This window comes from Leptonotus elevatus, chromosome 11, assembly GCF_054856555.1.
Source record: "Leptonotus elevatus isolate MCC_2025b chromosome 11, RoL_Lele_1.0, whole genome shotgun sequence".
Lineage (NCBI taxonomy): Eukaryota > Metazoa > Chordata > Actinopteri > Syngnathiformes > Syngnathidae > Leptonotus > Leptonotus elevatus.
This window is the reverse complement of record NC_141249.1, coordinates 15758169-15779091: the sequence shown is the minus strand read 5'-3', so window position 1 is coordinate 15779091 and position 20923 is coordinate 15758169. Positions and strand designations below refer to the sequence as shown.

Sequence of the window (20923 nt, the reverse complement as noted above, 5' to 3'; positions counted from 1 at the left end):
TGTAAACTAACGCGCAGAAAAGTGTCTGTATCCATGCCCGGTCAGTAGTGGATGATACAGTGCAACCAAAGTTTAATGGCTCAAAATGTGTTTTTTCTTTATTTATTTGTCTTTAAAAAAAAATAGATGGAAAATATGGAGATAGGAAAGGGAAAGAAGCTGGCTTCTCAATATACAATATTTTTTAACAAGCGGATGCTAGCATAAATAGCACGTAACCCAAAGGCTAACGGAGAATGAATAGTGTCAACTGTCAACAATGTTGACTATGAATTTCTTAAATTGTGTACATTAATTCCAGCATTCTCAGGTTGGACTATTTCCCCCACTTCTTCTTTTTTACAGGGCGAGTGATTTTACTTAATTTTAGTCTCGCTAAACATCTAAAGAGGTCGGAAGATGTTCTTGTCGAATGGCTAACGACTAGCATGGTAACAAGCGAGAGAAACCTGCCAACAAACCACATTTTCATCGTCCGCAACTCCACCATTAGGTCTGTCAGGTATCCTCAAAAGGTGAGTAATACTTCATTTTGGGTTTTAAGGAACCTATGAAAGCAATACAATTAATAACCTGTCAATTTAAACAAAAACTGACTGGCGATGCTAACACAGTTAGCATGTAGCCAAAAGCGTCCTGCTCCCGGCCATTAGGGAAATAAGAAATTTAACACACACAAAAAACTGTTCATCAGGTGAGTAGTTTTACTTTATCTGGCTGCTCACAATGATATCAATATCAAGGTTTTCAAGAGCTACCAAATACAATAAATGTCTCATGTTCAGCCATACAGTATCATAATTTTTGTGTAGCCTACATTCATTTTGTTTGCCAGAAGTTGTTCATAGGCATCATATTATTAAACCTGCACATTAGTACAGTATTTGTAGTTTAATCATTTGTTTGTTCCTGAGAAAGGTCAGTTAAGGTGAAGAAAGGTATATTAGTTCATCCTTGTGTTTGATTAGATTTTCCCACTAAATCATGTTTTGTTAGTTGTTTTTGGTTTGGGATGATGGTAAAACTCTAATTGTAAATATTGTAAATCAATCACACACAAATAAGTTTTTTTTTTTTTTTTGTGGCTGTTTGGGACGTGGGGGATTGGTGGCCCGGCTTTCATGTTACATCAGGTTGGGAGTCAAAATTTTGAGGAAAAGTTTAATTGAATCCATTTCAAAATAAGACTGTAACGTAAAATGCGGAAAAGTGAAGCACCACAAATACTTTTCAGGTGCGCTGTATCAATCCCAAGCTCGTTTTGACCTGTATGTGCTGGATTTGGTAAAAATGTTCGCAGCTAGCCAGATATAAATAATACAAACAATTTTCTTTCAGTTGGTTGTGGCTTCAGGCTTAGAGAGGTTACAGGGGGACTGGGATAGATCCCTGGTTGCTACACGTGATGGAGGAGTAGCGGGGTCATAAGGTGAGAGCAAGGAGTACACAAATGATGGTTTTGGGAGTATACGCCCACGGTTGCAACCTCTGCAGCCTTCACTTCATCAGCATGAGTTTTGTATATAGACGTAAAAAAAATAAAAATAAAATCTCATTCCATATTCCTTTCATCGCCTTTCAAAAACATCTTTACTATTCACAATTCTGCTCACATGCAAAGGTTTAACTCTGCAGGTGTTGTGTTTTTTCTTTGAAGTGTATAGTTGCTAGCAAGAACATCCATTTGTGAGCCAAAGTATGGCAAGAAAGCCAGACAGGCACACATCAGCGCTAGGAACATTATCTATTCATTTTCAAAGTTAATTTCTTAATTAAATCAGCAAGTAATAAAAAGATGAGTTGATGAGAACGAGCAGATCATTTCAGTGCCTCCTTGTTTGTAACCTTGTTCTCCAGTCGATAGCAGACTCCTTTGACAGCCTCTGCAAATCAATGGGGATCTCCTGCATTATTCTGCATTATCTGTTAATGGCACCGTCAAAGTTCAACTAGATTAGAAAAAGAAACACGGGATTTGGCGTCCTAAGTGAGGCAATGTGGTGGCCATTTTGGCAGAAGCGACTTTTCATCAAAACAATTATGTTTGTACCAGTTATGTGTTTTTTGTTTTTTTTTACATTAAATGTTATGAGGTCGTCTTCCAAAAAAATTTGCCACTGCACACTCTCATCCTCCTCTTTTTTTTTCTAATCAGTTGATGACTTGCATAAAAAAAAATGGCCCCAATAGTTTGACATGAACAAATAATCTGAATGTCATAACCGAACATGTATTAAATGCTTTACTTTAATGCATGTAGTTATGTTTATTGCTCAAACACAACCTTTAACATAACCGTCCGCTGTCAGCTAAAGGATAATCTGCGGTCAAAATTAATAGTGTTTAATCTGCGTTAATACATGATTAATAGGCGTGGGAATCTTTGAGTGTCTCACTATTCGATTCGATTCCGATTTTTGGGTCTGCGATTCGATTCAGAATCGATTCCCGATTAAGAACTATTTTTTATTCAAAATTATTTGATTGACAATGATTTTTGCTTCAATCTATAGATGTGCAAGGAATTGTAATTATCTGCTCCAGTCTGACTCACGAATGCTAATTAAAAATCTACTCGCAGCACTTTTATCACTCAAAAGAGCGGCTCCATGCTGCACAAAAACAACTTTGATTGGAATAACTTGATCGTGACTTTTTCCTTCTACTCTCTAATGTGGCTACAACTTAACAATGTACTAGACCGCGTGGAACCACACTGCCCCTCAGTGGCCAAACCGGGTACAACATGAACAGAGCTCCAAATAAAGGCACACACAGACAAAGGCAAGACAGTATAAAATCATTTAAATAAAATCGATTTGGGACATTTAAAATCGATTCTGAATCGTACTAAATGAGAATCGCGATTCTTACGACAATCGATTTTTTGGCACACCGCTAATAATTAATGCGATAATTTTTTGTGATGAATTAATTAGTTGACGCTTTAACTTTGATATATATATATATATATGTATGTATTATTATTATTTTACAATAGTTTTGTACCACACCAGGCATTTTTAGGCTACAAGAAAGCACCCCAAAAAAAAAGTAGAAAAAGTACTAAAATGTAACATCCATTGTCCTAAATTCGTAACCATTCGTTCGTGTCCATTCACATACACATACAATGTGAACGTCTCCAGATAGGGTCATGCCCTTTCCCCTTCTGACTCTCCACACTCGTACTTTGGCGATCAAATAACACCTTTCACTTAAGTGTTGCATGCTTCTTGCACTTCTTCACCTCATCCTTACCAAACGCAACTGCATCCATTTTCATTAACCCCTCTTTTATTCTCTCTTGATCCTGTCTGGGATGGCTTGAACAGGTCTGGCGGACAGCGTGACGACCTCAGTGAGAGCAAACGTGACACAAAAGAAGTTAAGTTCTTGTGCCGCAAACGTCCTTGCTCCCCGCTGGGGGAAATGCTGGCAATTTAGCCAATTAGCGCTCTCCTCCAACCAACTGCTTCGCATGCATGAAATGTGTCACCAGCAGCAATCCCGGGCCAATTACACAACACATCAGACGGGATCATTCGGGGAAGATGGGGTAATTTCCAAAGCTATTTCCCGCCAGCTAATGTTGTATAGATATGGCATCTGTTTGTTTGCTCGGATGCGGTAATGGGTGGAGATCACATGCAATCAGTAAGTTGAATTTTCACATATTTATGCAAAGACTTTTATTCTTCTCAGATGATTTTGCTGATGTTTCAGCGATCGAGCAAAATGGCCGCATCAGAACAATAACAGAAAACCTGGCATTTTCCCACGTTGGCTTTTTTTTACGGTACCAAGTGAAGACAGGATATCGCTGCAACCGGAAGTAAGAACACACGGCAATTGTAACGGTTGGAAACGTTCCTATAAATGTCGTAAAAAGTTGTTTTAAAAAGAAATGTGCACATTGATGGCTGTAGCCTCCAGCGAGTGTGGTCAAACCGCACGCCTGAGTGCTTCTCAACTTGTACAACTTTGTTCACGTCCAAAGATGTGAGTGCTGCTTTCCTTTGTGCACCCGAGCGTGAAAGCCTCCAGGTGCTTCTGAGCTTCCGGTGCACCTCGGGCTCTTTTTTGCACTCAGGCCTTCACTCCCTTCAGGGGAATTTGCACCCCTTTTTGGAGTCTGTAGAAAACACGCTGGGTGGTGCTACATGCGCTAATGCACGTACGTGTAGGTTAAAATAATTGGAAGGTCAAACAAGCTCCAAGTAGTGACTTAAAACTATTGACAATGCTCTTACATAAGATGGGCTTTTGACGCCATGTTAAGTCAGCGACTCCCCCCCCCCACACCACCTCCTCCAAAAAAAATCACAATTACTTGAGCAACGAAGTGCACACGGCCTCCTTAAATTATGCACGACAGAATGCACCAAGAAGGACTTTGCTGACTCATTTAGTGGCAGTGAAACCAAGTTCACACAGTCAAGACAAATCATTAAAAAAAAACGACAACTTTGATCACTGAGGTCGTCCCGGGGTTTCTGTGACTCAGCCTGGCTTTTAGTTTTACCGAACATGTCAAATGAATTTAGAGCTTTGCTTACAATACCGTGTACATTTTTGAAGACAATTGCTGAAAAAGACCGAGAACTTTGTAGTACTGAATTGAGGAGATACACTGTAGCACTTTTATCACTTCTACATCTATTTCAGTTTTCCAGATTATTTATTTATTTAATTTGGGGGGGGGGGGGTTATGGCAATACTATATAAATATACTAGGGGTGTGAATTGCCTAGTACCTGGCGATTCGATTCGTATCACGATTCGATTCGATGCCGATTAATCCCGATGCGAATCTATACATTGATTATTGCGATTTTTAATAATTTTTTTACTCACATTTAGAAAATACTAATCAGTAAACTTGTACATGTACACTGTAAGATTTGTATGAAAATGTATTTATTTATCTGAAAATTCAGACTTATAACTGAGCCACTGCATTTAACGAACCGGTTGCAGTCTGTTTCATGTTTGAACAGCACTGAAATAAAATATGAAGGCTTAATGTTCCATTAATATAACATTCTTCCATGCTTAACGTCTGAATCTTAACCCTAAGTAAGACGTTTTGTTGAATATTCCCATAAAAATGGATATTTAAAAATCGATTCGGCCACATATCGAATCGATTCGAGAATTGCGCGCTGTAATATCGCGATATATTGCCGAATCGATTTTTTTCTAACACCCCTAAAATATACTATAGCTTATTTATTTATTTTTAAGTCTGATTTGACAGCCAGTGTGTGGAGCGGCGCTTCGGGCCTGGCGATAGAGTGCCTCATTGTTTCGCTGTTGAAAAGTCCCACAACAACCTGCTGGGATCAAAAATGGCATCAGAACGATGCTACAGGAAGTAGCATCCATTTTTTTCAGGTTGTTTTATTTGATTGACAGTTGTGTGGTTCCCGTGCATTCAGCAGACACTCACAGCGACTTGATTTTGAAGCCTCATATAATGACGTGGCACAAACCATACCCTTTAGTGATTTTTTTTTTTAATGGTTTTCAGAGAAGCAATTTGTGGACCTGTTTTTTTGTTTGTTTATTCTTTGCTTCATAGCTCACGACATCCACCTTGTTGGCAAATGTGTATTTGTTTTTGTTATTGTAAACACACACATTGTGTTAAATGTCACCGCATGACATTTTGTAGCGTAATCACCAGCCCAGCAATGTAGTTTGTGAGGGAAATAGTAATGACTGTCAAGTCCAAACTAAATTTCTTAATCTTACTGCTCACTTTCAATAAGTGCACCAATTTAAGTGCTGCTTCATCCTCATTAATAATATTACAGGTCTGTGTTCATTAGAGAAATGAGTCACGTCACAAATATTGCACAGGATGCTAACCAAGCATGGCAGCCGGATGCAGACAATACGTGTCGGGCATCTTAGATTTTTTTTTTCCCTCTCATATAGTCAGCCAGGCCGATCACTCCGCACAGAATCATTAACGCTTCCCTCCTGGTGCGTCAGAAGGGGAACACAAATGATCATGATGTATAATTCTTTTAATCAGGTTTTTTTGTGCATGACTGCACACCTAAAATTGTAATCAAACTTAAATTTCCCCAAATCTATCGGTATTTTTAGAATCTTTTTCAAACTTGCAATTTGTCGGAAACCACAAGGCAGCGTCTCCTCACGAATGGAACCTAATAAGGAGTAACAAAATCACATCTGCACGCCGATTGATTTTTAGCCTTGTTTATGGGACGGACGGCTATTACGGAGGCAGAGTATCGTCTCGTATTGGCTCATCCCCCCTCCCACCCCCAACCCCCCTTCCCCCCCGAGGACATTCGGTAAATACCTTCCAGCTGAGCCGACCTCCTGGCCACCCCACACCATCACGCAATAATGAACACACTGGGGAAGGTGCAGACAACCGATTGAAGGTTTAGCTCGTTTGAGGAAGGTTTTTTTTCTGTTGGAAAGAGATGCTAAAATGCAGGCGTAGGATGCCTGAATGACGTGCAGTCAGGGGAGGCAGAAGAGGCAGCGCCTCACCTGAATCAAAAACTGTCAAAACAAACAAATCATAAAAATGATATCAAATATTTTTGGATATTGATTTTCTTTTTGTATCTGATAATATCCCTAATTTCATAGTCAAAATTGTGGAATTTGCTTACTTCCTGTTTTATTGAAGCCCACCCTCCCCCCTCACTTTTTAAGCCATGCACCCTCTTCAACATTCCTTCAAAGTTGATTTTCTCCCTCATGCTGTGCCAAAATCAAATCTTTGCCAATTTTTGGAAGGATCTCTTTTACTGTTTTTTTCCCCCCTAACTTGCCTTCTACAACATCCAGCATCTTCCATGCCAAAGTGAAACAATGCCCTTTTTTTTTTTTTGCTTGGCTTTGAAGGATTCTTTTCATTTTAGACCAGCTTTTCAAGCCACTCACACCGTTCAATACACCAACAAGGGTTGGCGTACTACTACCCCCCCCCCCCCCTAGAATTCCCTCCTATCTTCCCCTTGCCAAAGTCAAAACAATGCCCATTTGTCCATGATTTTGATGGATTTCTTCTATTGTCGACCAGCCTTTTTAGGATGCAGTGTTGGCGCACCCCCTCTCTCCAGCATCCTTCACACCCAAGTCAAAACACTGCCCATCTTTTGCACGGCTGTTAAGGATTTATTTTACTGTATAGTATAAAACAGCCTTTCCTTAACATATTAACTTGAACACCCAATTATTCAGCGAAATATGCTTGCTTCCTTGCCACATAAAAGGGTTCAGTCAGTAAAAAGTTGGTATAAAGACATGAAGACTTTTTAGCAGCGGAAAGTACACACAAAACTTTTACAGTGGGGGGAAAAAAAAACCTGTGTCCCTGCGTCCCATATTTCACATTTGTTTGATCTGACTAGCCTGAGGGCGGCGGGCGGGAATAAAAATGAAAGAACCTGAGGATGAAAAAGCACACAGATGGGACGGCGGCCCACTCGGGGCGGAATAAACGCATCCTGATCTAAATCCAAATGTCCCCAAGGAATGTGACATCACAGAGTAGAGACATGGCCCTCACGCACACACGTTCACACAATATAACACTCATGATATATATATATCGATCCACTGTCTAGAAGTCAAGATCCATGATGACAGATGGCCGCAGTGTTGTTGTTGTTGTTTTTTTTAACAGAATTGTGATTCAATTGCATATTCGAAGTGTCAAGTTTTTTCGAGTGAATAATTTAGTACACTTCTACCACCTTGCCCTTGTCCTTTTATTTGCCTGGCGGGGCAGCAAGTAATCAAGGAAAGACTATAGAATGCCTTTTTTTTTTTTTATTCTGCCTAGCAACAAGTAACCATGTAAGATTCATCATCCCTGATTGAGACATTGTGTTTGATTTGTGGTTAAAAATAGTGGTTTCGTGTTTGTGATAATGTTAGGGGTTTGGATTGCGTGCTAATATTTAGGATTAGATCTTAATGGTTGAGGTTAGTTGTCACGGTAGCGGTTACGATTAGGTTAGTAGCAAGCATTTGGATTAGTGGACTACTAATAGTTAGTGGTTGGGGCTAGGATTTGGTTAGCTTTGCGTCATCTATTTTGGGGGGAATAAATACCCGGGAAGCCAGTTCACTCAGACGCCCGTTTATTTAATTCTGCCTAGCAATAAGTGACCATGCAAGGTTCATAATTAGACAAGGCAGCTTTATTATACAGCGCATTCCATACACAAGTTAACTCAATGTGCTTCACATAAAGTACAACATTTAAAATCAATTAAAAAGAAGAGTTAAAGATGTTAAAAATATTTTTTTTATTTAGTTTTTTTTTAATAAAGTAGTTCCTCGTTGTCTTATAGGGGAGATGCGCAACCAACATCCGCATTCTGCCCATGTCAAAGCACTCACATTACCCGTACTAGAAACGTATGCTAGTTAACACATTTTACCCAGAAAGTCGGCTAGAGTCACATCACATTCCACATGTAGCGGATTGTGCAACACGGAGCCAAATGATCCATCACTGTGTGTTTTAATGCTTATTTGTATTAAAAAATACCTCACTTTGCATCTCATGAAAATGATTATGACATAGTTTCCTCCAATAGATCTCCAATCAATAATAATCCGCGAGACACATATCACATTTTTGTACCATCGTGCATAAAAACGCAAATCAATACTCGACCCTCCCTGGAGATGAGTGCAGCTGCATGCGTTCACAATGGTGTTTACTTTATGACGGATGGCAGGGAAGATACGCCTCCAATGTAAATTGATGTATCACTTGACTCCGGGTCAGAATCCTCATAACAACAACATTCAGGGGCTAAGCGGGCTGTCGGAACGACCGTTGCGGCGGTGCACTGCTGGAGGTCCGCAGTGTTTATGCGGCCATTAGCGGCTGAATATAAAGACGGGCCCTTGAGGGAGCTGAGTTAACTAACACCAACTACTTGACATGCGCATCGCAGTCAATAAACAGGAGTGCTGCATCATTAAGGTAGTCCGGCGGTCTTCCCTGTGGTTCACATGCAACGTTGCCGCGCAGACGTCCACTTAGCGCCCGCTGCACTCACGACCGGATTAACGCAGGACGGAACTTGCCACTTAAATGGTGAGCTGGGGAGTTTTGCAGCTACTTCACCTGATATGAAGCCTCCGCTCATGTTTGTGTGCATCATTAAGATGTCATATTGTAAGGATTTGGACTCCAGGTTGGGTTTAGGGAGTGAAGTTGGCACATGGTTATGGGTGTAGCATTAGTGGGTTAGGTTAGACTGGGACAGGGATAAGGATTTTGTTCAGTTGTAAGAGTTAGGCAAGCATGGAATGTTTGGACTGTGTAAATTGTTTATTTTGGTTTCATTCCTTCTTCCTCTTCATCCTTGCCATGTTGCGTCCGCGTCCAACAAATGAGCTGCCTTCCAGCAATCATGCACCGCCACCTGTTCCGTCTTTTCATCTTAATGTGAAAGTCTAGGATGGATGTCTTTTAGAGTCAACCTGAATAAAAATTTTTTTTATCGCTTTTAAGAAGTGGGAACTTTAGGCACAGCATCATTCTTGAGAAAAGTTTGGTCAATCTCATTTCAGGTCGTGGCCATAATCTCTTTGGTCATTCTTTCATACCGAAAATCAGTAGTGCTCACAGTGTGAAATACTCAAACACACAAATGCAACATTTTCCTCTCCGCTTGCTGGTCAATTGAGCGTGTTTGTTTGCGCACACAAAGACATCCAGTGATCCGCTGTCGCTCGTTTGATGCATTTTTCAAAAGGCGATGATGAAATCATTAAGCAAGCCACCCACACAAAGAGTGTGGAGAGGAGAGGAAATGTAGAGGAAAGGATGAAACGTGCACAACACTGGATGAGACAAAAGGCACAGTAGGGGGGGAAATGGCATGGTTTTTGTTTTTGTTTTACCCAGACATTGGCTGCGATTGTAATGTGTATTAAGGCTTTTGCAAGTCATCGCTGGCCAACAAAACGACTCCACAGTTTGACATTTCCAATGTTTCTTTGTGTTTTGCATACATTTTTTTTTTTTACTTTGGAGAAAAAGGTTTTTTGTTGGACTGTGACAAAAGTGACAAAGGAGCTATTCATAGTTAGTTAGCTCACTAGAGTTGGAGCGTTAGTCGGCCATCTAGCTAGAAGTTTAATGAACCTTTCTAACGTTTTTTTTTTTTTCCTGGGCAGAGACGAATGGGGGTTGTGTAGCAGCCTAGATACGGCTAACCTACCTGCCTGCCAAGTTAGCTAGCTAGTGAATTAGTTGTGAACAGGGGGTAACCAACGAGGTTTTTTTCCATAAGTGCACAGAGTACCAAACTGGTTTGCCGATCACATTAATCAGTATCCAAGTAGTAGCTGTCAGTTTAAAAAAAGTTGATGACCCTTTCTAGAAAGGTAGTCAGCTAGCTAGCTAGATGCTAAGTTGCAACTTCTACGATCTACGTATGTGGCTAGCTAGCCAGCTAGAGAATAAAAAGTTCACATCTATCTATCTATCTATCTATCTATCTATCTATCTATCTATCTATCTATCTATCTATCTATCTATCTATCTATCTATCTATCTATCTATCTATCTATCTATCTATCTATCTATCTATCTCTCTATCTATCTATCTATCTATCTATCTATCTATCTATCTAATCATTCACCATTAGCAAAAATTTGTTGTTTGTTAATAGGGAAATAACAATAATTGCCTTCATGTGCCCCACTGAAGACTGAGTTCTGGGAAGCGGTCTGAATCTCTTTAGCTATTTGAATGTATTCATTTAGCTAGCTAAGTAATGAATTTGTTGTTAGGGAGTTAACCAGCTAACTAGCGAGATGCTTAAGTAGACATTCTTTGATTGTTGACATCAATATAAAATGAAATGTAAATGGTAAATGAGCATTTATTTTGGCATTCAAGTCAAGACATCCCATATTCAAACTATTTGTTTTTGTACTTGGTATCTTTCTCCTCGCTGTTTGGCAGGCCTGTTTGCCCAGGGAAGGGGGCGACCCTCAGAAAGAAATAGGGGTTACTGCGCACACGCAAAACCACCAGGAGCGGAGTGACGGCGTAGAGCAAATTGGCTGCCAGCACGGGCCAGAACACATCGCTCTGGATGCCAAATGGGGCCTTGGTGTGAGGGTGTAGGAACCCCCCAATGTGGACCCACTGGCACTGTGAAGAAAAAGCAGCAGAAGGTACAGTTCAGTTCACCTCATCAGAGTGACCTTATTGAACTTGTGGTAGTACCTGGATCATTGCTCCTGAAAAGAACACGGTCCAGTCAGGCATCCACGTGCAGCCTGGCTCGAGGAGACCGTAAACAAACGCTGCCAGCAGCGGTAGTCCGTAGAAGAACATGTGCAGCATCTATTAAAAGTACACAGGGGTACTGGCTAAGCCAGAGTGTTGAAACTGCAGCCCGGGGACCATTTGCGGCCCGCTGTCAATTTTTCCTAAGAAAAAATGACAGCCCACAATGCTTGGGTGGAAATGGGCAGCATGAAAAGTGGCCCTTGCATCCTTGGAAAAAGTTTGGAAAAAAAAATATCTGAACACAGAAAACAGATATGCTAATGAGTTGTATTATAAATACTGTGATTTTCTATTTATGGTAGTTAGTTATAATACATGTATTCAGTGAGTCATTTTTTTTTAGTTTTATTGCGCTATAATTAACGTTACTTTAGATTTGTATGACAGTTAAGACCTTTCGAGTTGTTAAAGGTTTTATGAGGTTTATAAGTCAAAGCACTTGTATCTCAAATCATCTGGCCCCATTGAAATGAATGGAAATGCCATTAATTTGCCCCCCAAAATCACTGACATAAATATATGTTTTTAAATGAAAAATATCAATCAGCAATACTGTACTTTATAAAACAGAGCCATTAAATACACTGTAAAAAATTACACAATTAGTGTGTCATAATTTCATACTGTTATTTTACTACTCCTTCTGGTCTGCATGTGATAGCCACTAGGGGGCAATATAACACAGAGACATACTTGATTCAATGTTTACAACTATCACAATATCAATGCTAGTTTTGTTCGTCTATCTGTTTTCGGTAAACACAAATGTAATTTTTTTTTTGTTTAGTTTGTCACAGAACAGCTTGTGTTTGACTCCTTGAGGGCTGCACGTGTGTGGGTTCATATGACGCACACACTCTTTACCTCACCCCACTGTTGGAGGGCGGGGGGAGTATTTGTGTGAAGGATTGGCTTATCAAGCTCTCAGCATGCGCATGCAGCATCTGATCAATGACTCGGAATTATGTGTGGACAACCTATTTGGATAACCTTTTGACACATACGCACACACAATCCATGAGCACAACGGGTTACTGGGAGCAAATCAAAAGGGGAGAGGGTCGCATAAATAACAGCTTATCTGTGTGAAACAAAGCAAAGACGCAGCGCATGCACAGATGTACGTATTGTGTCCGTAATGATAAAACTATCTCTGTAATCAGTGGAGCAGAAAACCGATAAGGGCGCTTATGTATTAAGAGGGGGGGGGGGCGGTTAATGAAAATGTGTTTTTTAATAGAAAAAATATGACCCTAATATTGTTCTTTAATAATACATAGAGTATTGACATACTTAAATAAAATGAGAAGAATCAACCGTTTTTGTTTCTATTTTGTGGATATTGTGCTGCTCCTTCTGGTGTACACACCAGACGCCACATGGGGGCAATATAATAGAGAGGTGGAGACGGTCTTCAGTGAGTTGCACTTCTATTAGTTGTTTTCAGAGAGGAAAAGGAACAAAGTGGACCCCCGCTGTTCGTGGGGGAAAGGGACTGAGCCAGTTCCGCACCCTAGTCTAGTCATGTAAGTTAGTTTAGTAATTAGAACTGACCATGACCCGGGGGTAGCCCACCGGATCCCGCAAGTAGGGCTCATAGTGCTTCACGTAGAAGGAACATGATCCTAGTGGGGAGTCCAGCGCCACCTACAGTGAAAGGGGGAGAGGAGTCACCAACCTTTTTAATACTAAGAGATAATGCTTGGCTATTTGTTGTTGTGAAATAAATATTTTTTACTTCTGTACCTAAGTAAATTTCAGAGTAAGTACATTTTACTTTTACTTAAGTATAGGAGTCAAATGAATGCTTTCTTTTAGTCTGTCCTGTACTGTACAAAGCCTGAACCATGAAATATATGATAGAAAATTCTTTGTAGAGTATTGGTCCTTTTGAACAAACTTTTTTTTTGTTTTGAAAATCAACTTCCACTTATGACTTTTGATTTGTGTCATATTTGATACATCCGGTCACAATGCTTTAAATTCATTCATTTAGAACTGTCAAAAATATTATAATAAAAAGACATATCCAACATATCAATTCCTATAATAATCCCCTGTAATTTTTCTGATTTTTTAGGAAACAAAAAAAATTGAACCATTTTCATTGTGAGGAGATGATTTAGGCAAAAAATTACTTAGGAAATTATTTTAAGAACGTGACAACATTAGTATTTCCAAAACAGAAAGAATATTTACCACTATTAATAAGTATAGGTGTCTCTCCTTTCTCAATTGGGGCGACCTTGCAAGGTCTCTGGAAAAGTCATCAGCTGGGTGATACTGCCCTCTAATGGATTATCCATGCAATGCATGTGTCAGATCATATACGTCAGGGTTTTAATGGAACAAAATATATAATATGATACGTTTGGCTTTATATTGTTAAGTTCAAAGTACTTTTGCCACATCTTACCAGGCCTCGCAGGATGGTGAAAGCCATGGCGGCCAGCAACAGTAGCACCAGCATCAGATCCAGTGGACGCCAGATGAGCTTCATGCTCTGAGCATGGTGAGCCTGCGGGTCGGGTGGCACAGCGTCACGACGGGTGACAGTTCTCAGCCACCATCGCTTCTCCTCACTCACATTATATCCACCAATCAACGGCCTGTCCTTGGGCCGAGCGAACAGTGTGACCGTTGCCCACGCGGGCATCACCAAGAAGAGGAAGTTGAGCCAGAAGGCCGGACGGATCTCGGCGCCGTATTTCCCTGCCGGGAGACAACAAAGACGCTGATGGCGATGTGGAGTCTGACCAGAGACGTGTTATTTGGGCTAAGGCTCACCTGCCACAATGCCGATGATGAACACGCTCATGTTGGCACAAAGGGAGCCGGCCCAGAACAGGCCCAGTGTGCGGTACCCTTTTCTGAGACCACACACACAAATGTGACGGCCAATCACAGAACACTTGCCTCTCCTGCGATTCATTTCAACTCACTGAACCTAACATGACTGATTTTAGAACGCCAGATTCAAACTCTGAAGCTTAGAACTGTAAATGCATACACAAGATATTTTTTTCAACAGGGGTTTCATGACAGAAGAAGCAATTTCCACTCCCAAGTGGCACCCACTTACCTGCCCATGATCTTGCCTATCATGACGAGGTACATGATAAAATGAGCTATTCCGTCCCAGTAGCACATCATGATAGCGTAGGACGTGCCGAGGTAAGGCTCCCCCTGAAACGCACGCATACACACGTGCATGCAATATTAACGAATTATATGTATTTGTTTGTGTCTGTTTGGTACAGAAGAAACCTACTGTCTTACGGTAGAACTCCATAAAACCGGAAATGGCACCGTCGTACTCCAAGGCGCTGGTCAGGTCAATAACGCACGTAAAGGAAAATTCCGCAAAAACTGAAAGGACACAAAGACGGGAAAGGTAAGAGCATGTCCTTATATCAAGCATTCAAACGCTGCATTGTGTCTCTCATTTTGTGGGGTCTTCCTCTTTTAGTCACTGTTTGTTTGAACTGTGTTGCTATTCTCTCTACTTAAAAAGAGCGCTTTGTGTTCATTAGTCTTATCTTTGTAAATTATTATTTTCCCCGACTCATCAGTAGCGCTTTGTTGTTTAGTCTTTTAGTTTTGTACTTTTCTTATTTGTTATTAGACTTAGTTTACTAAAAAAAAAATTGCAAACAAAACAAAGCACATCTGCTCATTTGTAGCAGCTTTGAATAAAAAGTTGTAATGTTATAAGAATAATATATTTTTTCCATGATAAAGTTGTAATATTATGATGCTGAAGTAAAAGGTTGTTTTTTTTTATTAATATTTTAGTTTTTGTTTTTTAATTATTTAATTATTTTAATTATTTTGTTAAACAAAGAAAAGGTCATATTTCAACATATGAATAACTCATAATTTATGCTTTTTATCCTGGAAAGCACATCTTTATTCTCAAAAAAAAAAACTAGACTAATTATAACTCACGACCTCCGACATTACTTGTAAAAGCTGTCATTTTTCTGTCCCCCCCCCCCTTTTTTTATTGAACATTACGCCTGCTGATGTCAGCAGTGGATTTTGACCTGACATGTACGATGTGTGCAGCAACGGATTGACACATGACGGTTATGTAAAACACGTATGCAACTACTACGGGAATGTTAACAATATTTAACAATACATTTTAAAAAAAACACAATCTTCAACACTATTTTACATCATACTGCTGGACATGCTGGGAATTGCAGCTTCAACTCTGTTGAGGAAGTTGACGTTGGACATCCCAGCATGCCGAGCGGGATTTGTAAATATTGTCACTAGGTTTTATCAGCAATGTTAGTTGTTGTTTGTATTTTCTCTTGGTGTAATAGTAGTTGTGTGTTCTACTTGCATTATTTTTCTTATACCCTCAGTTAAGTTGGCGTTCTAGTATCTAGTGACCAATCTGTTTGTTTTGCATTGAGTCAAACCTGGCAATTTGTCCGGTGCAAGATATGTTTGTTTCTCGCTTACCTTCATTTTAATTATTCGTTGCTGTTATTTTTTAAATGTAGTTATTATTATTTTATTTATTATTTTTGTTATATTCGAAAGAAAATTGGGGGAGGGGGGGGCGGCGAAGGCGCCATCTACAACAGCTGGCACTCACTTCTCTCCCGTTACGTTGACAGCAACCGTCTTGTGATTTTGAACCCATAGCTTCAAAACTGTGAGGAAGGCGTGCTAACCACTAGACCACCGTGTTGTCGTTCAGGCGTACTTTACAAGCTGAAAGATGTTTCATTGTGTTTTGGTGAATCCAATTTTGTAAGGGCTTGCGATCCTTGCTAGCTAGTTGGCTAATGATTGTGTTATACAAAAATGTTCATTATAAATAAAGCCTTGAGTGCTTGAGTGGGGTCGGAGGCGTGTTTGCTTCCTGAACACGGTACGGTAAACAAAACATTCTAAAGAGCTTGCCTCAACTGAAAGGCCACAGGCTTCTTCTTTAGTCTCTTATGGAGTGAGTTGAAAGAAACGCCATTAAATAATCTTTTATGAACAGATCCTTCTTTTTTTTTCAGAATAAGAGCAAACCGTCGCTTTCATCCGGTGGCTTAGAATAAGCGTAATGCCTCCTCCTACGTGAAAGCAATTTCCCAACATGTCACAACATGACAAATGGCTTGCACTTTCCCCACTTTACGTGTTACACAAAAAGTGTGCACCGCTACTCGTGAAAGAGAGAGGAACAAATCAGGAACGACTGGAAATGGATGAAATATTAATAAGCCCCGTGCTCGAAAAGTTTAAATACAGAACCAAGACGGGTGCTAGATAATGACGCGTTACTGTGAATATTACGGTGTCATCAGTCATCAGGTCGTGTACGGCGCATATGTCCGCAGCATCCAGGAAATATTCACCAGACTTATTTAATTGTGGCCCTGCTGGGTTTAGATACCACACAACAAAAGTGCTATAACACATCCTCTTCGGGGCACATGCAAGTTAAGATTGCAAGACAAAAAAAGCGCATATCATCGTTTGGGTGTACAAGCATCCCCGTAATCCTCCTGGCAAACCAGTTTATCTCTGGCAATCACACAGCTACGATATGGGGATTATGGATCCCTATCACTACAGAGAACCTTTCTCGGCTTTGCCTTCATTATTATTGGAACATTCCGTCCGACACAACACAAACATTGCTTTTGGGCCGTGTCTATTTCCAGAATGATCTACAATGGTCAATGAAGGCACAAGAGGAGTTTAGTGGGGAAGAACTTTGGGATGAACATCCTACAGTGCAATTGGAGATGGGGGGGGGGGGGGTTGGGTGTCCAAAAGTCTAGTACAATTTTTAACCTACCACTCGTACTGTTGACACATAAAATTTCCACCAAAAAAAAACAATTATTTTAAAGAAAGACATGTATCCCAATAAAGTATTTTTCCTTAAAATGGAAATTTTCTATTCTTCTAATTTTTCATTTCTAGTTCCTGATCATAAAACAGCCGCTATTGGCCGCTCTTCACAAATACCGTTACCCATACGCCCATCCCTAATTATTTTACTATTGAAAATCCATTTACATACACATTTTTAACTTCATTTATTATTATTTTTTTATTTCATCTATAAATAATCCGCCCCTTCTTGTCCTTGTCTTGTCTTTCAAGTGTTTGTTTGACCTTAGGTGTGTCCTTGGTCTATATGTACCCTGCTAGGACTGGGCAATAATCAATACCAGTATGTATCGTGAGAGACCCGTGATTAGACTTTACACCGATCTGATCGACTGGATCGGGATCGGACAATATTTTGCATTTTTATGCAAAATCTCCTGTAATATTCTAATTTGCCCGATCATTGATCGTCTCCGCAAAGTAAGACATTACATGTAATGTTTATCAGTGTTTTTTGAAAACAAATTCTCATTATTTTTTTCATGAATTTCATTTGAGGTCACTTATTCGGGGGGTTTTCCTATTTGTGGGCAAGGCTCGTCCCTAGACCCTGTGGATGGCGGCGGTCGACTGTAGAATACATCCTGGTCGTGTAAAGCCTACCTGTGATCAATATCAATACAAAATGTATTTGATCAAATGTTTGATAGAAAAGATACAGGAACAAAACCCCAACCCCGGCGGCATTGCACGTGTAGGTAGAGTGTAGAATTCGATTTGTGTCATAATTGCAAGAATAGGTGGCTTTAGTTGCACTTTTTGTTGTTGTTATTATTATCATCATTGTATACGGCTTGCGAATTCCCTGAGAGTTTGGGTCAGCCATGTCACAGAACAGTCGCGCTAAGCTGCCGGAGCCAGACGAGCGTAAGCAGCTTTCAGCGTATCAGGTGAAATCACACGGAATGCAATTAGTTGTTTCCACACAAAGTTGCGAAAGTTGGAAATCCTCTGCTTTTTCTTTCTTTCTTTTTTATTTTATTTGCAGGCGTCAGAGCTTGGGCCAAATTCCTCGCAGAGGATTTAATTAACTTCTACAGTCAAACACATTTGCAAGTAAAGCAAGAAATAATGTGGGAGAATTCATCAACAGTGAGATTACCAAAGAACAGGGCATCTTTGGGTGGGTTGCCGCGAGTGACGAGGAGGTAGAAAATAAAGATCAGAACCAGTACGGCAATGCCAATCACCAGGATCACATATGGCCTGTAAAAACAAAAAAAAAAACATTATTGGGGGGTTAGGCTGGCCTGCGAACAGTGAAAATCTATTAGAAATTCTGTTGTTGTTTTTTTTTCAACCTCAAAAAATTCTTGTCAAATCAACAATATGCATTTTACCCTTTGAGACCCATGAGACTTATTGCAATGTAGGAAAGCAGAATGCATGACTCCATTCTGGCTGCTCGAAACAAATAAGTCTATAATGAGCGTTGGAATGTTGAGTGAAAACAGGAGAAAGTTCAAGGAAACAGTCCAACTTTTACCGTTATATAAGCACTCTATCATCATAAAACCATCCGATTCACAGAGCTGACCCTTGTCGCGCTCTCGCTTCCACCGCGGCGTCTACCTCGTTAAATTCCTGCAACGTTCATCCTTTGATTCCTGCCTGCTATACAGTACAGTATGACTGTGTGTGCTGCTTGTTAAAGCACACTTTAGATTTATAAAGGGCTTAATCAATCAACTGAGCGGTTGTGGGAGAGGAAGCCGAGCGAGCAATGGCTAACTGCATCAGTGCCTAAAATGGCTTCCGGTACAATATTACAAATGTGGTGGGGAACATTGCATAGAGCAGGAAGAGCACAGCGCGTTTTTACGCTTGATGCCTTTAAACAACCTGAAGTCGCTCTGAAAGCTTCATCGCTCTCGGAAGCATCTGCTGAATCGAGCTTTCGTTGATGCTAAGTTCTAGAACAGCCCTACAGATACCTGCTCGTTTTTTTTCTTACGTTTTGCAGTAGCAAGCGTTCTGTCACTGGTTCGTCGAGTTGATCGTGTTTCGAGAAACCTGCCATATATAGCATAAGTCATGCTGCGCGTTGGGACAGCGTGAAGGCCATAAAGCTTCTCAAACCGGCGCTTCCCAATCTACCCGTTTTGTGTGTGTGTGTTTTTCGAAGAATTTTAGATATTTGCTCTATGTATTAAATAATGTAATTTTTTTTAATTATTAAAACTATTTTACATGTAAATTTACAGATTTTATAATATTTTTTCAGTTAAATGAATTACTTATGTAACATTTTTAAAATAATAAGAAATAATGGGAAATGTTGGTGGGAAAATGTATTAGACACTTTGAGATCGAAAACAAAACTTTTTTCTGTTTGAAAAATCAAATGTGGCCCCTGAGCACAAATGTTTGCCCCTCCGGCTGCAAAGCTGGTCCTCCAGAGCACAAAGCGCTCCAGTTTCGATCTCAAAGTGTCCTCTAGTGGAGGTAAAATATACTTGGCTCACAGAGTAGCACTATACCTGCATATGAATTATGTATAATACTGTAGAACAGCCAAAGTCCAACCCAATTTGATTCAGAGAATAGCCTTCTACAAAACAAATTCGCCCACAGTAAAGTAAAAGTGGATTAATTATTTCCAAGCTCAAGCTGTGTTCTCATAATATTTTTATTAAATGTACAGGCAATATTTGAAGTCACATTTTAATATTTGTTTCCCACTGTTTTGTGATATGATAAAGAAAAATGACCACTCCTTTTAAGTCAACGAACTGGCACATAACAAAGAGTCACTTGTCATTTGAATACTAATCTTTAGCAATTAGCGATATTCTTTCCGCTATATTTTATTTGCATTAACATCTTTAGCAATTAATGGCTTAAAAATTATTCAATAATAGTAAAATAAAAAGTAAAACTACTCACGCGTCGAACGCGGCCGACTGATACTGTTACACATAGTGTTGCTTTATGTCACAATACAATTCTGGTTTCACACTTTTATACCCTTTACACAAACACAAATCACATTAATATGGAGTTATTCCTTAACGTCACGATGACAGTTTGAACTTTTGAGGCCTGGAATCCAAGTTATACCACTTCGTGTGGCTTTGGACTGAAGATGTCAACTGTAAACATTGGCACGAACATTCCATAACAGTAACCTTTCGCGGTTCAACAATGAATAAAAACCGTGTGTCAATCACAGGCGGGAAATCAATGAAGGTCACGACTTACTCTTGGAACGCGGGAACGGCGTTCATGCAGTACAAAATGCCGAGGGCGGTAAAGGAAAACAAAAAGACAAACGTCTCCATTGCTTCGGGTTCAAAAAGCCGAGCGGCCCTGACTCCCAGGCAGAACCCGCAGCGGTGTGGAAATACACTGTGCAAGGTCGATAGAAAAACAAAAGAGTTTACCAATTTGACAACAACACCAAGCCATTCGTGGGTATTTATAGAACAAAGCAAACACAATGGCGAATACTAAAATGAGTTAAAGCCGTGTAGGCTCGTACCGCGTGGCTGCTTTCAGCAAGGATTAATGAAACTTCAGGCTGGCTTGGCCTTTGCTGGAGAAAAAAAATGACTAAAAAGAGGCTTTCGGGGAGAAAACTTGTGCAATTGTGATCAGGTCAGAGATTTGCATAAGTCGTATCAGCAAAAAGGTCGATGACGACTTTAGTTCTTACAGTGGAACGGTCAACCAAAATTGGAATCACT

General features: G+C 40.1%; 1 protein-coding gene and 1 long non-coding RNA gene across 3 annotated transcripts; one reads left to right on the top strand and one right to left on the bottom strand.

Moving 5' to 3' along the window:
* Nucleotides 1-218: 218 nt before the first annotated feature.
* Nucleotides 219-14496, top strand: LOC147166028 (uncharacterized). Its single transcript, XR_015096487.1, has 4 exons — nt 219-515; nt 10992-11206; nt 13744-13836; nt 14356-14496. It is a non-coding gene; the product is annotated as an uncharacterized LOC147166028 (long non-coding RNA).
* On the bottom strand, nt 10891-20848 carry tm6sf2b (transmembrane 6 superfamily member 2b). 2 transcript variants are annotated; one of them, XM_086089330.1, is made up of 11 exons: nt 20719-20848; nt 20439-20585; nt 18340-18443; nt 14596-14693; nt 14407-14510; nt 14112-14194; nt 13912-14036; nt 13741-13842; nt 12879-12971; nt 11259-11378; nt 10891-11183 (listed from the first exon to the last, which is right to left on the bottom strand). In XM_086089330.1, the coding sequence occupies exons 2-11, from the start codon at nt 20516-20518 to the stop codon at nt 10947-10949; spliced, it is 1146 nt and encodes a 381-aa protein (XP_085945456.1). In that variant the 5' UTR covers nt 20519-20585; nt 20719-20848; the 3' UTR covers nt 10891-10946. The 2 variants fall into 2 exon arrangements, with proteins under 2 accessions (XP_085945456.1, XP_085945455.1); XM_086089329.1 differs by lacking the exon at nt 20719-20848 and having other exon boundaries at nt 20439-20694.
* Nucleotides 20849-20923: the final 75 nt, after the last annotated feature.